This window comes from Zingiber officinale, chromosome 6B, assembly GCF_018446385.1.
Source record: "Zingiber officinale cultivar Zhangliang chromosome 6B, Zo_v1.1, whole genome shotgun sequence".
Classification (NCBI taxonomy): Eukaryota; Viridiplantae; Streptophyta; class Magnoliopsida; order Zingiberales; family Zingiberaceae; genus Zingiber; species Zingiber officinale.
Window position 1 is genome coordinate 30,668,478 of NC_055996.1, and position 15,975 is coordinate 30,684,452.

Genomic DNA, 15,975 nt, shown 5'->3' on the forward strand with positions numbered 1-15,975 from the left:
AGGGGATAACATCATCCTCGAGACACCTGCCGCCGACAAGCAGCAGAGTTGGCGGTCGAGCCGTACACAGAATCATACGGTGGAAGCTTCCACCGTCACATTCGGGATATGCTCGGACGATTGCGGAATGACGCTAGAGGTACTTTTCTGACACAGGCTTGTTAAGGTATGTTTGGGGAAGCGTGCACGCATTAGGAAACGTGCCCGCGCTCCCCCGGGGTCCTATATAAAGACCCCAGACGTCGACGAAGGTAGACACACATTTCTACTGTAGCCTCGTTACTCTGCCTCTCTCGTTGCCTGACTTGAGCGTCGGAGGGCCGTCGCCGGGAAACCCCTCCCGACTCGACTTCCTTGTAGGTTCGTCGGAGGGCTACACCACCAGTCGGAGACAGCGGAGCGTGCCACGTTCCCAGCGTCCGTCGACTTAGCGCTCGGACAGGATCAGATAATATAGTAAAATATTAACTAGGTTATTCATTAAAATCTTTAAACAAATAAATTTTTGTTGTATTACTTATGTTGAATCAAATAACATTTGGTTATGTTTTATTTCTCATAATCTTTATTATATGATTATTTGATAATCATATAACCAAGATTATATATATAATAACTTGAACCAAATATATTCTAAGGCCTATTTTAAAAAAATTGATGTATGATTTAGATATTTAGGAATTGTAGGTGCTCATTACTCATTAAATTGCCGTTTAGATTAAAAGTGGAACCATAATACTCATTTATTTATTTTATTAAAATATTGAATGCACCATAACCCCTTCAAACCTCTTCCATTCAAATTAAATATAGATTTTCCCTACAAAATATAAAAAATCCCTAATGGGTCGTGTTAGTCCCTGAAGCGTTATATATATAAACAGGCCAACACATAGGAAGCCCATCGTAGTCTCCTACGACGCCCCATTCTTCATGGTCTTGGTCCTCTCACCTGGAGGTCAATCGCAACTTCGCCACGGATCCCCGTCAAGCACCGCGCACGATCCGCATTCGTCGTCGCCTTCGCTCGTAAATTGTACCCTTATTTTAATCCAAGTTTTTACAGATTGATCGGAGTAGCTTATCCGCCCTAGATCTGCTGTCAATCGAGCTGTCGCCCAAGTCTTCTACCAAGAGGTTCCCGCAGATGCCCCAATTCCCAGAGGTCAGGTCCTGGTTTCTCCGGATTTTCGTAATTTTGATTCTTTCATCTTTGATCTTAGTAGCAATTTCATCCTGATCTTCGACTGCGTTTTAATTGAATCTCGTTTTATTAGGTTAGTGTGGATAGGGTTGCTAGATTTGGTTCTTAATAGTTAGTTGTTCCCCCCGAAAAGACGATAGGGCATATGTGATTCTTCTTCCGTAGGAATGATCAACATGGACAGATAGAAATAGATTGTAACAGGCAATAATTTCGCTATCAAACTTTTTCGTTTATGATCACCGTGAGCGGGATTCATCTGTGATTGAAAGTACACGGTAAGGTCCATTTTGGCTTGCAAGAATGATAATGTTTAGGGAAGGATGCTATAGATTGATTGGCATTGCTAAAAAAAAGAGTATTTTAGATTTTGCTTTTCATTTATAGCATATTCTATGTTCTTTGTGACCTTTTCATGTTTGGTCTGACTTTTATCTCTTACCAAAGCTTAGAGTCAGAAAGCTGAAGATGCCAAGGTGTAAGATGGGGACATATTAGCATCCATTCGTCATCAGTGAGGCATGAACTTAATATGGGATAAATTGTCAGTACATTGTGCAAGATGATATGGAGATCTTTCAAACAAAATCTGCAACACTGATACCTAGTAATTTATTTGGTCAAGTTGTGGCAATTGGAAGTTACTTTAAAATTGTAAAGAGGGATTCATATGTCTTAGGGATAGTAGAATATGTGGCTGTACATAGAGCTTAATGGGCGGAAAGCATCCTTATAGCCAACCTCACGTACTTAGGAGTAGGGGTTTCAGATGGGAATCACTGGGTCCATGTGTGTGTAACTGTTAAAACATTTAGATCCTAATTTAAACTATCACAGTTTTTGAGCAGGAGGAACTTGGAGCAACTTTAGAAAGTCAAAATGAATTGAAGACAATATCTAGTGCCTATAATAAGCAATAAGATTGCACCATTTTTTTTTCTAAGCCAATGTGTCTGATTAGGGTTGTAAATGAGCCGAGCCAAGTCGAGCTTTGGGGTGTTCAAGTTTGTTTGATAAGGTAACCGAGCCGAGCCAAACTGAGTTTAAAATGAACCAAGCTTTTGAGATGAGTGTTCAAGCTTGGCTTGATTTATTTTTTATGAGCTTGAGCTTGTTTGAAGCTTGGATTGAGTTTGGTTCATTTAGATGTTATCGAGCTCTCAATTCAAGCTTGGCTTGAGCTTGGTTCGTTTAGATGTTATCAAGCTCTCAATTCAAGCTTGTTTGATTGTTTGAAACTTTGAGTTATTTGATTGGTTATTGAGCTTGATAATTTAAACTTATTTGTTTATTTTATTTTATTTTATTTTATTATTTATTACATATTGAAAAGAATTTTATTAATAAATATTGTCCACGAACGTTGTTCACGAACGTTAACGAGCTGAACACATAGGTGTTCAAGCTTGTTTGTTTAGTTTAACGAGCTATTCAAGCTTGTTTGTTTAATTAATCTCGTGTATATTGAACGAACATAAACAAGCTTTTATCAAGCCGAACACCAAGCTTGCTCATAAATGTTTGGTTCATTTACAGCCCTATGTGTAATATAAAACCTTGTGTGTTTTGACATACCATGGATAATACAATTTATGCTATCAAATCTATTAATAACGGGAAAAACTGAATGTAACATTGTGGTGTATCAACATAGCCCCGAAGATATTTTTTTTATTATTCTTCTGTTAATATTGTAAAGTAAACAAAAAAAGACACTGCCAAGTGGTATCTTAGAATGTTCTGCATGTATATTTCAACAATTTATCTTTTTTTATTTTCTTATTTCAATGTATTAAACCATGAGATGTAGATAAATGATATTGTGAAATTAAAGGCTACGTTTGGTAGGGTGTAATCTGCCTTGTAATGTAATCAGGATTACATTACAAGGTTGATTATTTTGTTTATTTTAACTTTAAACCTGTAATGTAATGTAATCTCGATTACAAAAGATAGTGAAGTTTTGTAATCTGGATTACAAAGCAAATACTATGTAATCCGATTGCATTACGAGGTCGCTGTTTAACCAAAATTTGAATGTCGAATATACCCCTAGTCAGTCGTCGCCTGTCGACCACCTGTCGGCCGTCGCCCGCCCATCGCCAGCCGCCCGCCATCAGTTGCCGGCTGCCGCTGCCGCCGGTCGCCGTTGCCGCCGGTCGCTGGCTGCCGGCCGCCGCTGGTCGCCACCGGTCGTCGACCACCGCCGCCGCCGTCGGTCGTCGGCCGTCGTCGACCGCAAGCTACGACAGAGGTGCGGCGACCGTCGGTAGAAGTCGCAGGATATTTTTGTCATTTTATAATAATATGAATTACATTCCTTATAAAAAATAATGGATACCAAACAAAAGAATGTAATCACCCTTGTAATCAAAGATTACATACATTATATTACCAAACGTGGTAATGTAATCATGATTACATTACATTACATTATAAATTTAATTACATTACAAGCTCGATTACATTACACCCAACCAAACATAACCAAAGTGTGTGTGTGTGTTGTTGGATGTTGGCATCTCACTCAGATGTTCTAGAAAGGAAGAAAGTAAAAAATCAATCATGGTGTCGGATGGTTGAAGATGCGTTTGAAAACCAACCATTAAAGAGTGTAGATAGATGATCTTGTGAAATTAAAGAGTGTGTGTGTTGTTGGGTCTTGGCATCTCACTCAGATGTTCCAGAAAGGAAGAAAGTAAAAAAAATCAATCATGGTGTTGGATGGTTCAAGATGCTTTTGAAAACCAACCATTATCTGTCAAGACTGTAATTGAATAGGATGATTGCAAACAAGCTTAATACTTAACATGATAAAATCCCACTTTTGTTGGTTTTTTATTATAAAATATATAAAATGAACAAGTTCGAACACCAGAGAGCATGGTTTGTTAATGTTCATAAGCAAACTTAGCAAACTTGTAAATAATTTATGAACTAAATTTTTTATTAACTTGTCTAAGTGTCAATATGATCATATTTCTTTATTTTTTATATTCAAATACTTAAAAATAATACTCTACAAAATTTTATTGTTTTAAATTAGTTATAATTTGTTAAAATGATATAAATGTCATTATCAGATCAATGTTGAAAAGCAATGTCTCTAGTTGGCCTTGGTAAAAAACTACAACTTGGCTCAAGCTCTATAAGATCTTTAATATCTTGAACAAGCTGGATAAGAAAATGAACGGCTTTGAGCATAGTCAAACTCATCTTAGCTTGGATCAGTTACACTCTTAGATATCAAAGTGCAGAAGCAATTACTGAACCATATTGAATATCTCTAAATGCAACTGTAGACCATTTTTAAGTGTGTCTGCTTGTTGGGTAATCTTTCTCCGTTGCTCCTATTAACTTCTGCATCTAATGTTGAACATGATGGACTGATTAACGATCAAAATACTATGATATTTAACTGAAATGTTTTAGTTTACCTGTTATGTTGGTCCATCCATCTTCTTAGTTTGATTCAACAGCCTATCTTCAATTTAATTTCACAGGTATGCAACATGTGATCTGGTGGCCTTGATATAGACCAAATTTTTATTTCGTCCAGAATTTCCTTGTTTACACTATGGAATCACAACAACGTGAACATCATACTGCCCCACCTGTTACATCCCCTGGCAATCAAAGTTCTTCTCCTAGACAAAGTTCTTCTCCCCAAGGAACACAATCTTTATTTTCAGCTACTGGCATATCCTCATGGGCCAAAAACCTTAAATTTTCACAAACATCAGACCAAGAGGAGCAGCAGTCTGGAAATCCAGGAAAATCAACATTGTCACGACTCACTAGTGGATTGGGATTGCGCCTATCCCCCAAATCCCCTCAGTCTGAAGAAACTGTTGATGAAGTTGCCTCACCAAATTCACAAACTGGTGTGCTTGGATCCTTTACAAAAGGTATAGTTGATACATCTAAAAGTGCTGTAAAAGCTGTTCAAGTGAAAGCTCGACACATGGTTTCTCAAAATAAAAGGAGATATCAGGTGATGATGTTGCGCCTTTTACTTGCTTACATGTAAATCATCTTCTTGACGCACAGTTGTTTCTTCTGTGTGTTTTAACCCATAACATTTTGTAGATGTCAGGAAAACTTCAGATTTCTTGTAAATGATGTATAACTCCTCTGCTATTGTTCCAGGAAGGTGGATTTGATTTAGATATGACGTACATTACTGAGAATATCATTGCCATGGGTTTCCCAGCTGGTGACCTGAGTTCAGGTTTTTTTGGATACGTTGAGGTACTTTGTTAGACATTAACTTGTTACTGATGCCAACTATTGTTTCTTGTTGAGTACATTATAAAGCAATGTAGTTTTTGTAGGGATTTTATCGCAACCATATGGAAGAAGTGATCAAATTCTTTGAGACTCATCATAAGGTTTGTCTTGTGACTGCCATTTTGTAATTCATTCCCACAATTTTTTTTCATCCTATGGAAAAGAGATTTGAGTTAGAGATCAGTGTGAGAAAGAAAATTGAAGAATATCTTCATCATCAAGTTATGCTTATTCCAACTATTTGTAGTTGGCTAAGGTTGAAGAAGGTACAATTTAAGTTGAACCAAATCTCTGATATCGATATTTGTATCAAAATTGATCCTTAATAAAAATGAGCGAGCTAAGTGGATCTGATATCCCAAAAGTTGAAACGATTTGTTTAACTGGCTGAAAACAGAAAATATAACAAAAAATTTTGAAATGAAGAAAAGGATAAATATGCACATAAAATGAGCAATCAAGAGTAGACGAAAGGAGCAACATTACGAGGGGACAGTGATGACCTGCTTAATAGGACCCAGTTAGTTTCCAATGAGGTGCCATGTGGATGGAATTCTCTTAACTAGTTCGAGTTTGCATTTGGACATGCTCATCACGTTGGAAAAGTGATAAGAAACACTAAGTCATTCCAAACATCCTGAGAGAAAGGTCAGGCCTAGAAGATGTGGGCCTTGTCGTCCAGGGAAGAACTAAAAAGTACTGTATGGAGATTTAGTCCAAGATTCACAAATAGAACACTAGTTGGAAGCCTCCCCAAGTATCAGCATCTGTGGAAAATTTGCAACTTCAGGCAAATCTTTCACTACCTATCAACCTTGTCCCATTGGATATAATACCTCTCAGTCAACACTGAATAAAGAGATTGCCAGCGAAAGATCCAGAGGCAGACAGTTTCTGGTATATAAAGCTTGCTTGATGCCCTATGCCAGAGTGTCAACAGAGCAGAGGAAGATAATACATGGTGCTTATAAGATCCACTGGGGAAGCTGTGCAAAAATAATGGAAAAGGAACTGATAAAGAGACAAATGAGACCCATGATCTGAACAAAAAATTATGCCATTTCCAATACAGTAGTCCACACCGTCTTGGACAGTCAATTGGGAAGACAGAAGGCACCTTCAAATTCAAACTGAGTGAGAAAGTTGAAAACATCAAACCAGGCAACTCCATGGGTGCATGGAGCTGCAAATGATGACTCACCACCATTTTCCATCTCAAGGGTGTTATGTGTTGAAATCATGAAAACGCAAGCTGCCAAAAAAACAATGGCTCGAGTTTATTTTTCACAATTAACATTTCTGTGAATTGTGTTTATCATACCTCCAGCAGCCTCTGCTTATGCAACTGAAGAACAATGATAATTTGAAACAATGCTATTTTCAGTTGTTAGTATAATTTTCCATGTGATATTCCTTTCAGCTCAATTACTATTTGATTATGTATTTCTTGCATCAAATTTGATGCTCTTCCACTTAATTTTGTTTTTCCCTTTGTCAATTTTCTGCAGCTTATCTCTGCTAAAAATTGTTGGTTGGCTTCTAGTTTTTTGTACAGTTTGTTTCCTTCTGAATTCATATGTAACCTGCGACTTTTTACCAAAAATTTCTAATTGATTTTCTCATTTATAGGGAAAATATAAAGTGTATAATCTATGTTCAGAAAGGCTTTATGATGCATCTTTATTTGAGGGAAAGGTATGCTTTTGAATGTGTTTTGTGTGTACTCTTCTCTCTCCTTTCTGTTGAATGTCTAAACATGTATATGTGATTCACTGAGTGCTTCTGCGAAAAGTATCTTAGTTCAATTAATTCTACAACTTTTTTACGAATATGCTATTTAGGCTGAGTTTGCCATTGCATTTGCTTGCAAAAATGCATCTAGGAAAGGTACTTTTGCTAAATGATATTTTATGAAACTAATTTAGTGTTTGGCAACCGAACTCTCAAATTGATTTGGCAATGCAATCTATAATATGCATAGGAATGAATTTTCGCTCTAACCACCTCCATTGCATAGCACTTTGGAAAGCATTCCCTTCACTCATCAACATGAAATAAACTTTTATGGCCATTTTTTCATATCCTAGTTTTTTTTTGGTTAGATCTGCTTCCTAAGAAGGGGAGCCTTGGCGCAACGGTAAAATTATTGCTTTGTGGCCAAAAGGTCACGGGTTCGAAACCTGGAAACAACCTCTTACAAAAAGCTGGGTAAGGCTGCGTACAATGGATCCTTCCCCGGGACCCCGTATAGTGGGAGCTTCGTGCACCGGGCTGCCCTTTTTTTATCTACTTCCTAGTTGGAGTACTTTTTCACTCTAAAAGCTCAACTATCTTAATATCATCTCTGCTCATATTCTTCAAGTAATTCCTTTATATATCTCCAGACTTCAGCAAGGCATTCTTTGAAAACCTAATCTGTTTCTATTGCGTAGTGGTGAAGCACTAATAAATTTGCCATAATGACAACTTAGGCTGGTAACTTATTTTGTAATGGCACTTTCAATAAATTTCAATGTGGATAAAATGAAAGAGTTGCTAGGGTTAAAGAGTCCCTACTGCTTACTTTATGCTCAACTGGTAAGGACTGCTGTTTCACAATTTCAGCTAAACTGCAATAAATGCTGATGCATAATGCTCACTTTCACATTCTTATTCTTGTATGATTGCTCATCTCAAGTGTTGTGATTTCACAGGTGGCTTGCTTCCCTTTTGATGACCACAACTGTCCTCCAATTCAACTTATTATTTCATTTTGTCAAAGTGCCTACTCGTGGTTGAAGGAGGACATTGAAAATGTTGTTGTTGTTCACTGTAAGGCCGGTATGGCAAGGACAGGATTGATGATCTCTAGCCTGCTACTATATCTTAAGGTAAGACTAGTTGAAAATGTGTCAAATAATATTATTTATTGTCTCTCTCAAATTTGTTATTTAGCTTGTATTTGTATAAACTGTTTCCCATTTATACAGTTTTTTCCTACTGCTGAAGAGTCCATGGAATACTACAACCAAAAAAGATGCATAGATGGGAAGGGGCTTGTTCTCCCAAGTCAAATTGTCAGTCAATTACTTTCTATTGAAAATACCTATAAGATATTACATTATCTTAAGATTTTGACTTTCATTTTCCACTTTTTATTGCATTCAGAGATACGTCAAATATTTTGAAAGTATCTTGACATACTTCAATGGGGAAAATCAGCCAGGCCGTAGGTAACTCATCTTTCTAGTTTATAGGCTTGTTAGCTTAGCAAGCTTGTGTTAGTTATACTGACAAAAAATGCTTGCATCTTCCAGGTGTATGCTTAGGGGTTTTCGTTTCCATAGATGCCCTAATTGGATCCGGCCTTCAATTTCTGTTTCTAATCATAACGGTAACAGCTAGTTTGACTTCTGGTTTTACTGTTTGAATCACATTCATTTTGATCACTTAAAAAGGATTTTTCTCTTCATTTTACTTATCTAATTGCAACTATTTCTATCTTGTACCTCCTAGAAAATCTCAAAATCCGACAAGTAATGTAACTTAGGACAAGTAATGTACTTAGGACAAGTAATGTATTCATTCAAAGTGTTCAAAAATCTTGAGATTTGAGTTATCTTCTGGTGTATTACTAACAACCCTGTCAAGCACACCGACATGCTTCTTTTCACACCAAGAATGGTTTGCGATGAAAATATTGTTTGTAGGAACTCTACCTGTCTAGCATGTTTGGTACTATTTTTTGACATAAGTTCATTTGGTAATAATTAATCCCGTTAATGTTTTAAGGTGTGAAAATCAATGTAAAACTCTTGATTTTATGGTAACATTTTTCATTCACGGGAGTTTTACGATAAAGAATGCAATTAGTTCGCCTTCTTGATTTAAGTGACCCACCCTATGTCTACCCATGAAATATGGTTAGTAATCTTAAAATGTATATAAAGATCTTGGTGTATTGTAAAAAAAAAACTTTTTAATTGTTTCCTTATCTCCTAAAAGACTATAGAAGCAAACCTAGTTTGATGAAGCTCCTATTTCTTGACATAGTAACCAGAGCCATGATGATATTTGTCCTTAATAAAGTGCCTAAAATACTGAGAGCACGAAACCAGTAGCCTCCTAAATGGACTTTGGGTTAGGATAATATAATCACTTTAATTTTATGATATCTGCGAAAAAATATGTTGTGCTGAAATAATGAGCTCAAGGAAGATCACTTGAGGTTGAAACAATATTTTCTTATATTAGCACAATTTTTTAATTTAGAAGGGGAGCCTAATTATATGTCAAAGCAGGCCTTAAGTTTTTCCTCATATAAGGGTCATAAGAGATTGGTTTTTTAAAATGTTGAGCACGAAGTGAAATTTTGTTCTGTGTCAGTCTACATAGGTTGTTTTGCATATTGACCGACACCTGGAACAATTGCAAAATGGTCGTAGGGCGCTAAACTATGCTCGTGGGAAGCTACAGTGAGGTTTGCAATGACCAAGACATTAGGATAATGGCGAGGTCGCTCAAGGGTTCTGCGACGTTGATGAGGTCGTCGACATTCACAATGGTTTCATGAGGTCACACAAGGGTTTTTCTCCTCCTTGATTCTTCTTCTCCTAGGTGCCTCTTGTTGGTACACTTGTCACGACGTTCCACTAACACCATTGTGTTTTGGCCAAGGACTGAATCCTCGGCTCAAGATGAGATTTCAAACTTGGGTAAGAAATTTATAGAGTTTGCTTTGGTGTTGTGATTGTGTGATCCTAAGATAATAAAAAAAATTCAAGATGGGTACTTGCCATACTTGAAAGGATTAGAGTGTTGGGAAATTAGTTCATAATATGTCCAAAAAGTTAGTATTGTGGAGCTGGGAATATTAAGATGGATGCATGGAGAAAAGATAAAATCAAAGTTACTACTTGTCATGAGCAAGCATGTAATTCCAGTCAACAATAAAATATTTAATGAGAGCATATGTTTGAGATGATATAGTTATTCAATCATAACTAATAAATTATATTATTTCGCAAGTTGAATCAATTCTGCTTCTAAGAGTTGAAGATGAAAAAATATAAAAGGAGATAAAAATAAACTTAGTTAATGCAATTAAAAGTGATTTATGAGGTCTAAACAGTGAGTTCATTGAAGGGTTATGATCCTAGATATGTGATTGTGCTCATGGATGTACTGAGGTTGGTATTTGAATTTTGTATAGATGTGCTCTTATATGTATGTTGCTTGTGTTTCATGATGCAGCGACATACTGGCATTGATGACCTCAATCTTTCATTTTCCTCATATTTCAGGATTTCATTTCATTTATATCAACTCACTTAATACGCTTCCAGGAACTGATTTTTGTTTTCAGGAAAATGAAAGCCTAAAACTGAATGAAAATAGCCCAACCAAAAACACCTTCTGCACCTTATACTTGCACGTCAAGCACCACATAGTTTCTCTGTGCTTGCTGATTGACTTATTTTAACTTAATATATTAGGACAATCAGTTTTCTTGTTATTTAGTTTCTGACCATATTTGAATTCCTCCTATCTGTAAAATTGCTTCTGTGAGTATGATACTAATTGTAGCCCCTGCATCTTACACAACAGGAGTTCTCTTCTCAACAAAGAAGCATCCAAGGACCAAAGATCTAATGGTATTTTTATACTATTCATGTCAATCAAGTTTGTGTGTATATATATTTTTGCTGTTATTGATTGCACATTTTACCTTAAAGATTTTTAATTGCTTTGGGACTCAGTTACTCAAGATATTTCTTAATGCATTTCCTTATTTGCATATTTCAAAATTCTTGCCTTTTGCAAAGTTTTGAAGGCTTTCAGTAGCCTTTTATTTCAAGGAATTCCATAATGGTTTCACAGGCATAGGTTACATATCATATTCTTGAGAGTATGAATCACTTAGATGTAGAAATTGATCTGGTGACTCTGGTCATTGTTTTAAAAAGCGTTCTATATGACCACATGTGCATATTCAGTACTTATACTGCATTCTGTTTGCCTGCATAATAATCACATATTTCTTAAACTTCTATATGCTCATTTAGACCAAAGAAGTTTATATTCAACCCAACTTAATATCTTCTTTAGGAAGAGGCTGCACTCAAAGTAGATTATTTGTCTAGTTATGCTTAATTTCATTCAAATATAAAGTATTGACAAAATAAATGAGGGAAGAGGTTCTTCACTAGAATAGATGTGGTATCGTTAAATTACTGATTAGTTGATTTTTTGGAACAAATAGATGATGCGCTTTGACCATGTTATGTAGGAGGTTTAATTTTGAATGTTAGGCCCCCAGGGCGTAGCACGGACGGTGGGCGCATGACATCTCTGACGTAATGGCCAAGAGTCGATTCTCAAGAACTGACGACCTGGGGTTTACCTCACCATGTGTACGTGCATGTACCTCCCTCCATATCCGTGGAGCCGGCACTAGGGGGGTCGTTAATGTAGCGAATCTACATTTTTTTTTAAAAAAAAATATTAATGTTAGGGAGCTAGTAAGCCATCTAAAGCATAAAGAATCTTTTATACCTCATAAGGCAAGCAAATGAATGTTGAATGACTAAAATGAGTGAGAAATTTGAGATTGATTACCATAAATTTGATGCTGATTATGCTTCCTAAGCAAGATTATAAAAAAGCAATGAATGTAGCAATTATGATGGTTTTGGTAATGATTAATACCCCACCCGCGGTCGTCTTCCCTAAAGAAAGTTATCAATTTGACTGTTGTTTTTCTTCTTTTGTCTAAAGACGTTGCATCTTATCTGTAGTAGATAAAAACTTGAGTCTTATTTCAATTTATTATCCATAATGGTTGTAAGTTTCCCTCATGATTTATTTTTTAATTAAGTCCTTGATAATAATTTTAAATTTCCTTTTTAAGAATGCAAGAAATTATAAATAGTTTCTTAGTAAGGACAAAAAAACTTTATATTCATGTAAGCACAATTTTAATTGAATATTTGGCAGCACTAAAACGAACCTTGAATATTGCATACAGGAATTTATTGTAGAGAAATTTCATGACACAATGCACATGAAACTATGTTTTTTACCCAACTGGATCCTAATGCCATTTCTGCTCCATTACTCACGAAGTATGCATAGTTAGGTCAGATAATAGCACTAAAATTTGGCGGCATATCATTTTTGATGGCATTCTTGTTGTGGTGACTGGTAAGAGCAAACATATTGGAAGCTCTTATGCGCTCAGCTAAGCTTCCCAACTAATCCTACAACTGCTTGCCATAGTGAAATGCTGTGATTAGCATGTCTGTTAACAACTAAAAATTTGCTGATTATATTAACAAATAAATAGTTATTTGAATGTGAAGATTTGCCAAAAGTTAAACATAAGTTAATTAGGAGCAATGGGTTAATAGATGGGGATGTGTACTGGGAACTATATGTGAATGTGCCAATCTGCAACACATGTTTTTATCATCTTGCTCAACAATTTCAGATTTGTTATTCATACTCCAATGAAGCGATGTATTTTCAAGGGCTTTACTGTCAAGTTTCTTTCTTAAAATCTTTGGCTCATATGACAGATCGTATCTATGTATCAAATTTTGTTACCCTCTCGCAGAACATTACCGCTGAATATGATGGAGAATTGATATTATTCTACTGTTTTGATCATCACTATAAGGGAGCTGGAAAACCAATGATTTTGGTTACACTTTTATACTGGTCCTATACTGGTCCAGTGCAATCTCCTTTTGCAAAGTATATCGATGTTACTAGACGTTTGAAACTTCAAATATTACTTCTGAAATGTCTGTACTTTTTTAAGAATGTCAAGCTTACTACTTATTTTTGTTATAGAATCTCTTGCATTTTTGGCTATCAGTTTTAGTTTCCGTCTTCATTCTACTTGATTTATAAGCTATTTAGCTTCAATTTCCTTTCTTTCTTTCTTGCTTGTCTGTTCCTCATGTATTTTTTGTATTTTAGCCTGAAGACTTCTGGTTTAGTGCACCAAAGAAAGGGATTATGGTCTTTGCTCTGCCGGGAGAGCCTGGTCTGACAGAAGTGGTTGGTGATTTCAAAATTAATTTTCATGATCGACAGGGAGATTTTTACTGGTGAGCGTAGTTTAACATTTTTGTTTGTCTTTTATGTTTATCTTGTTAATCTCCAAGCAAATGGGTTTCATTCTTTCCTGTCTATCTGTCTCAGTATGTTTAAAAGTTGATAACTCAATGCAGACTACTGAAAATAGAAGTTCCAGACAGTGTTAATATAAATAACCAACAGTATATCTACTCCTTTTGTGTTTGTTCTCATAATTTGAGCTGATTAACAACACTAAACATGATTTAGTGGTAATCCGCATTGAACTATCTCATTGAAAAATCCTTTGTCAATTGAACTGATTGGAGTTTTTTTTTTTTGACAAAAGTTGAGGCCTTTAGTTTTTCCTGGTTTTTTTTTCTGATATCTATGAATAATACCATTTTATGCAGCTGCAGCGTTAAGAGAAAGAAATTTGGCTTTTCATCTGCTTATATCTTAATCATGCTATGTATTCCTTTGTATGTTGACTTACTATTATTACTTGTGTGATTGCCCAGCTGGTTAAATACTACATTCACAGAGAATAGGAAGTTCTTAAATACTTCCGACCTCGATGGCTTCGATAAGGTATAGCAATTTCCTTTAACTGATGGTAATCGTCAACTCATTGAGTAGTTCTGTTGCTATGCTATCTTTGATCTCACTCCTTAGGAGTTAAGATCACAATCGATATCTTAAAAATGCATGAAAATATATGAGTTTTGTTTCTCTTGGGTCTGAAACATGCACTTTCTTTATCTATCGGTTGGTACACAGCTGTGCTAAATTTTCAATTAGTTAATTAGATTGGGCGAATTATCCAGTTAAGCTTAAGCTCCTTATGATGAGATTGAATGTTCCCAATGTGTTTCTTTTCTTTTGTTTTATTTTAAAAAGAAAAAAAAAACAATTCCAATCTTCATCTCGCAGAGGAAGTTGCCATCTCCAGGATTCCAGATTGAAGTGGTGCTTGTGGATTATGACGGGACTAATCCTAATCCTTCACGACAAACTGATTCAAATGCCAAGATGGAATCTCCTGGTAGCACTACCTCTGCTACAGAAACAAAAGAAACCCAACCCACTACAACTAACATTACTGGGGATTCTAAAAGCCAAGATAGGGATGATGTTTTCTCTGATAGCGAAGGAGAAGGGTCTTCCAAGGGCAGGCGTCAAAAGATGGACGATGATGATACACTTGGATCTGAAGTTAAAACAAAAGAAACTGAAACAAAGGCTTCGAAAAAGGAAAGCACAAGTATAACACAAGGCATTGGAGATGTATCATTGAAAAACGAACCAAAAGTCACAAAAGTCCTTGATGCTGCTGATGCCAAAATCGAACCGAGCAGTAAAAACACACCAGCTGAGAGCCCTGCACTGGAGTCCTCCACTATGAGCGAATTCAAGGCAATTGCTGCAGATGCTTCTGTCTTTTCTTTTGGTGATGACGAAGACTACGAGAGTGAATGACCTACCTTGTTCAGAAGGATCTTGGGAGATATTACGGAACATTTATGTACCGGGTATAGAACATGTTACAAACACATTCATGATGGTTGGAAGGTGCTGGTTTGCTTGATCTCGCATGCTATTTTTGTACATGTTACAGCATTGTGTCTAATACCAGGACTTCAAAATGAAGCATATGCACTCATGCAGTCGACGGTAGTTCTCTTCTCATATTGGAGTTGCCTGCTCTTGGAAACTTTCTGTTGCTTATAAATTAGAATTCATTGTTGGTTGCTCATCCATCGATAGGATATGTGTCCTGTAAAAATTCAAAGACCGGATGGTGTATGCATGTCACTGACTGCAACTAAATTAAGGTTTTATTGAAATAAGTTACGCTGCAACTAATGTTTTCTCCTTGATGCTAGTTGGGAGAGACAGGTAGGTATGATCAAAAGACCATTTCAACTCGCCCCAGCCCTATAATGTAAATGAGGCGAAGATTCTATGTACATATTACTGGGTAAGGATCGGCTTGCTCTACATAAAATTTAATTTTGAGAATAATTATCATCTTTATATTACCATTATATTTTATTTGTTAATTTTAATTGTGTTTATTTGATGAACTCCACCCTTGAATTGCGTCAAAGTAGATTCCCTTACCATAACCATATTTTTTTAAATAAAGAAAATTTTGATTTCACTAATTACTTTGCATTAATGAATGGTCCATCGCTGTATTTGACTAATAAAACTATGCAAAACTTCATTTTTAGCGCTAAATGTTTACTCTTTTATAATCTTCAATATCTCTTAAAGAGCTTTCAAACGATCAACATTTTGCTTCTTAACTAATAACACAACTTCTGACACTGTTTATTTTTGTTTTTATTAAAAGGTGCCTCAGTATTAAAAAAAATATCAAAACAATATTTCTCATATAATATTCTTATTTCAAA

The 15,975-nt window shown here is 35.9% G+C and overlaps 1 protein-coding gene across 2 annotated transcripts; it reads left to right on the top strand.

Moving 5' to 3' along the window:
- The first annotated feature begins 909 nt into the window (after nt 1-909).
- Nucleotides 910-15,150, top strand: LOC121992333 (phosphatidylinositol 3,4,5-trisphosphate 3-phosphatase and protein-tyrosine-phosphatase PTEN2A-like). Of its 2 annotated transcripts, none has more exons than XM_042546628.1 (13): nt 910-1,170; nt 4,708-5,198; nt 5,354-5,455; nt 5,539-5,595; nt 7,124-7,189; nt 8,188-8,364; nt 8,464-8,550; nt 8,642-8,706; nt 8,791-8,867; nt 11,081-11,127; nt 13,457-13,587; nt 14,077-14,146; nt 14,489-15,150. In XM_042546628.1, the coding sequence occupies exons 2-13, from the start codon at nt 4,782-4,784 to the stop codon at nt 15,032-15,034; spliced, it is 1,842 nt and encodes a 613-aa protein (XP_042402562.1). In that variant the 5' UTR covers nt 910-1,170; nt 4,708-4,781; the 3' UTR covers nt 15,035-15,150. The 2 variants fall into 2 exon arrangements, with proteins under 2 accessions (XP_042402562.1, XP_042402561.1); XM_042546627.1 differs by having other exon boundaries at nt 910-1,165.
- Nucleotides 15,151-15,975: the final 825 nt, after the last annotated feature.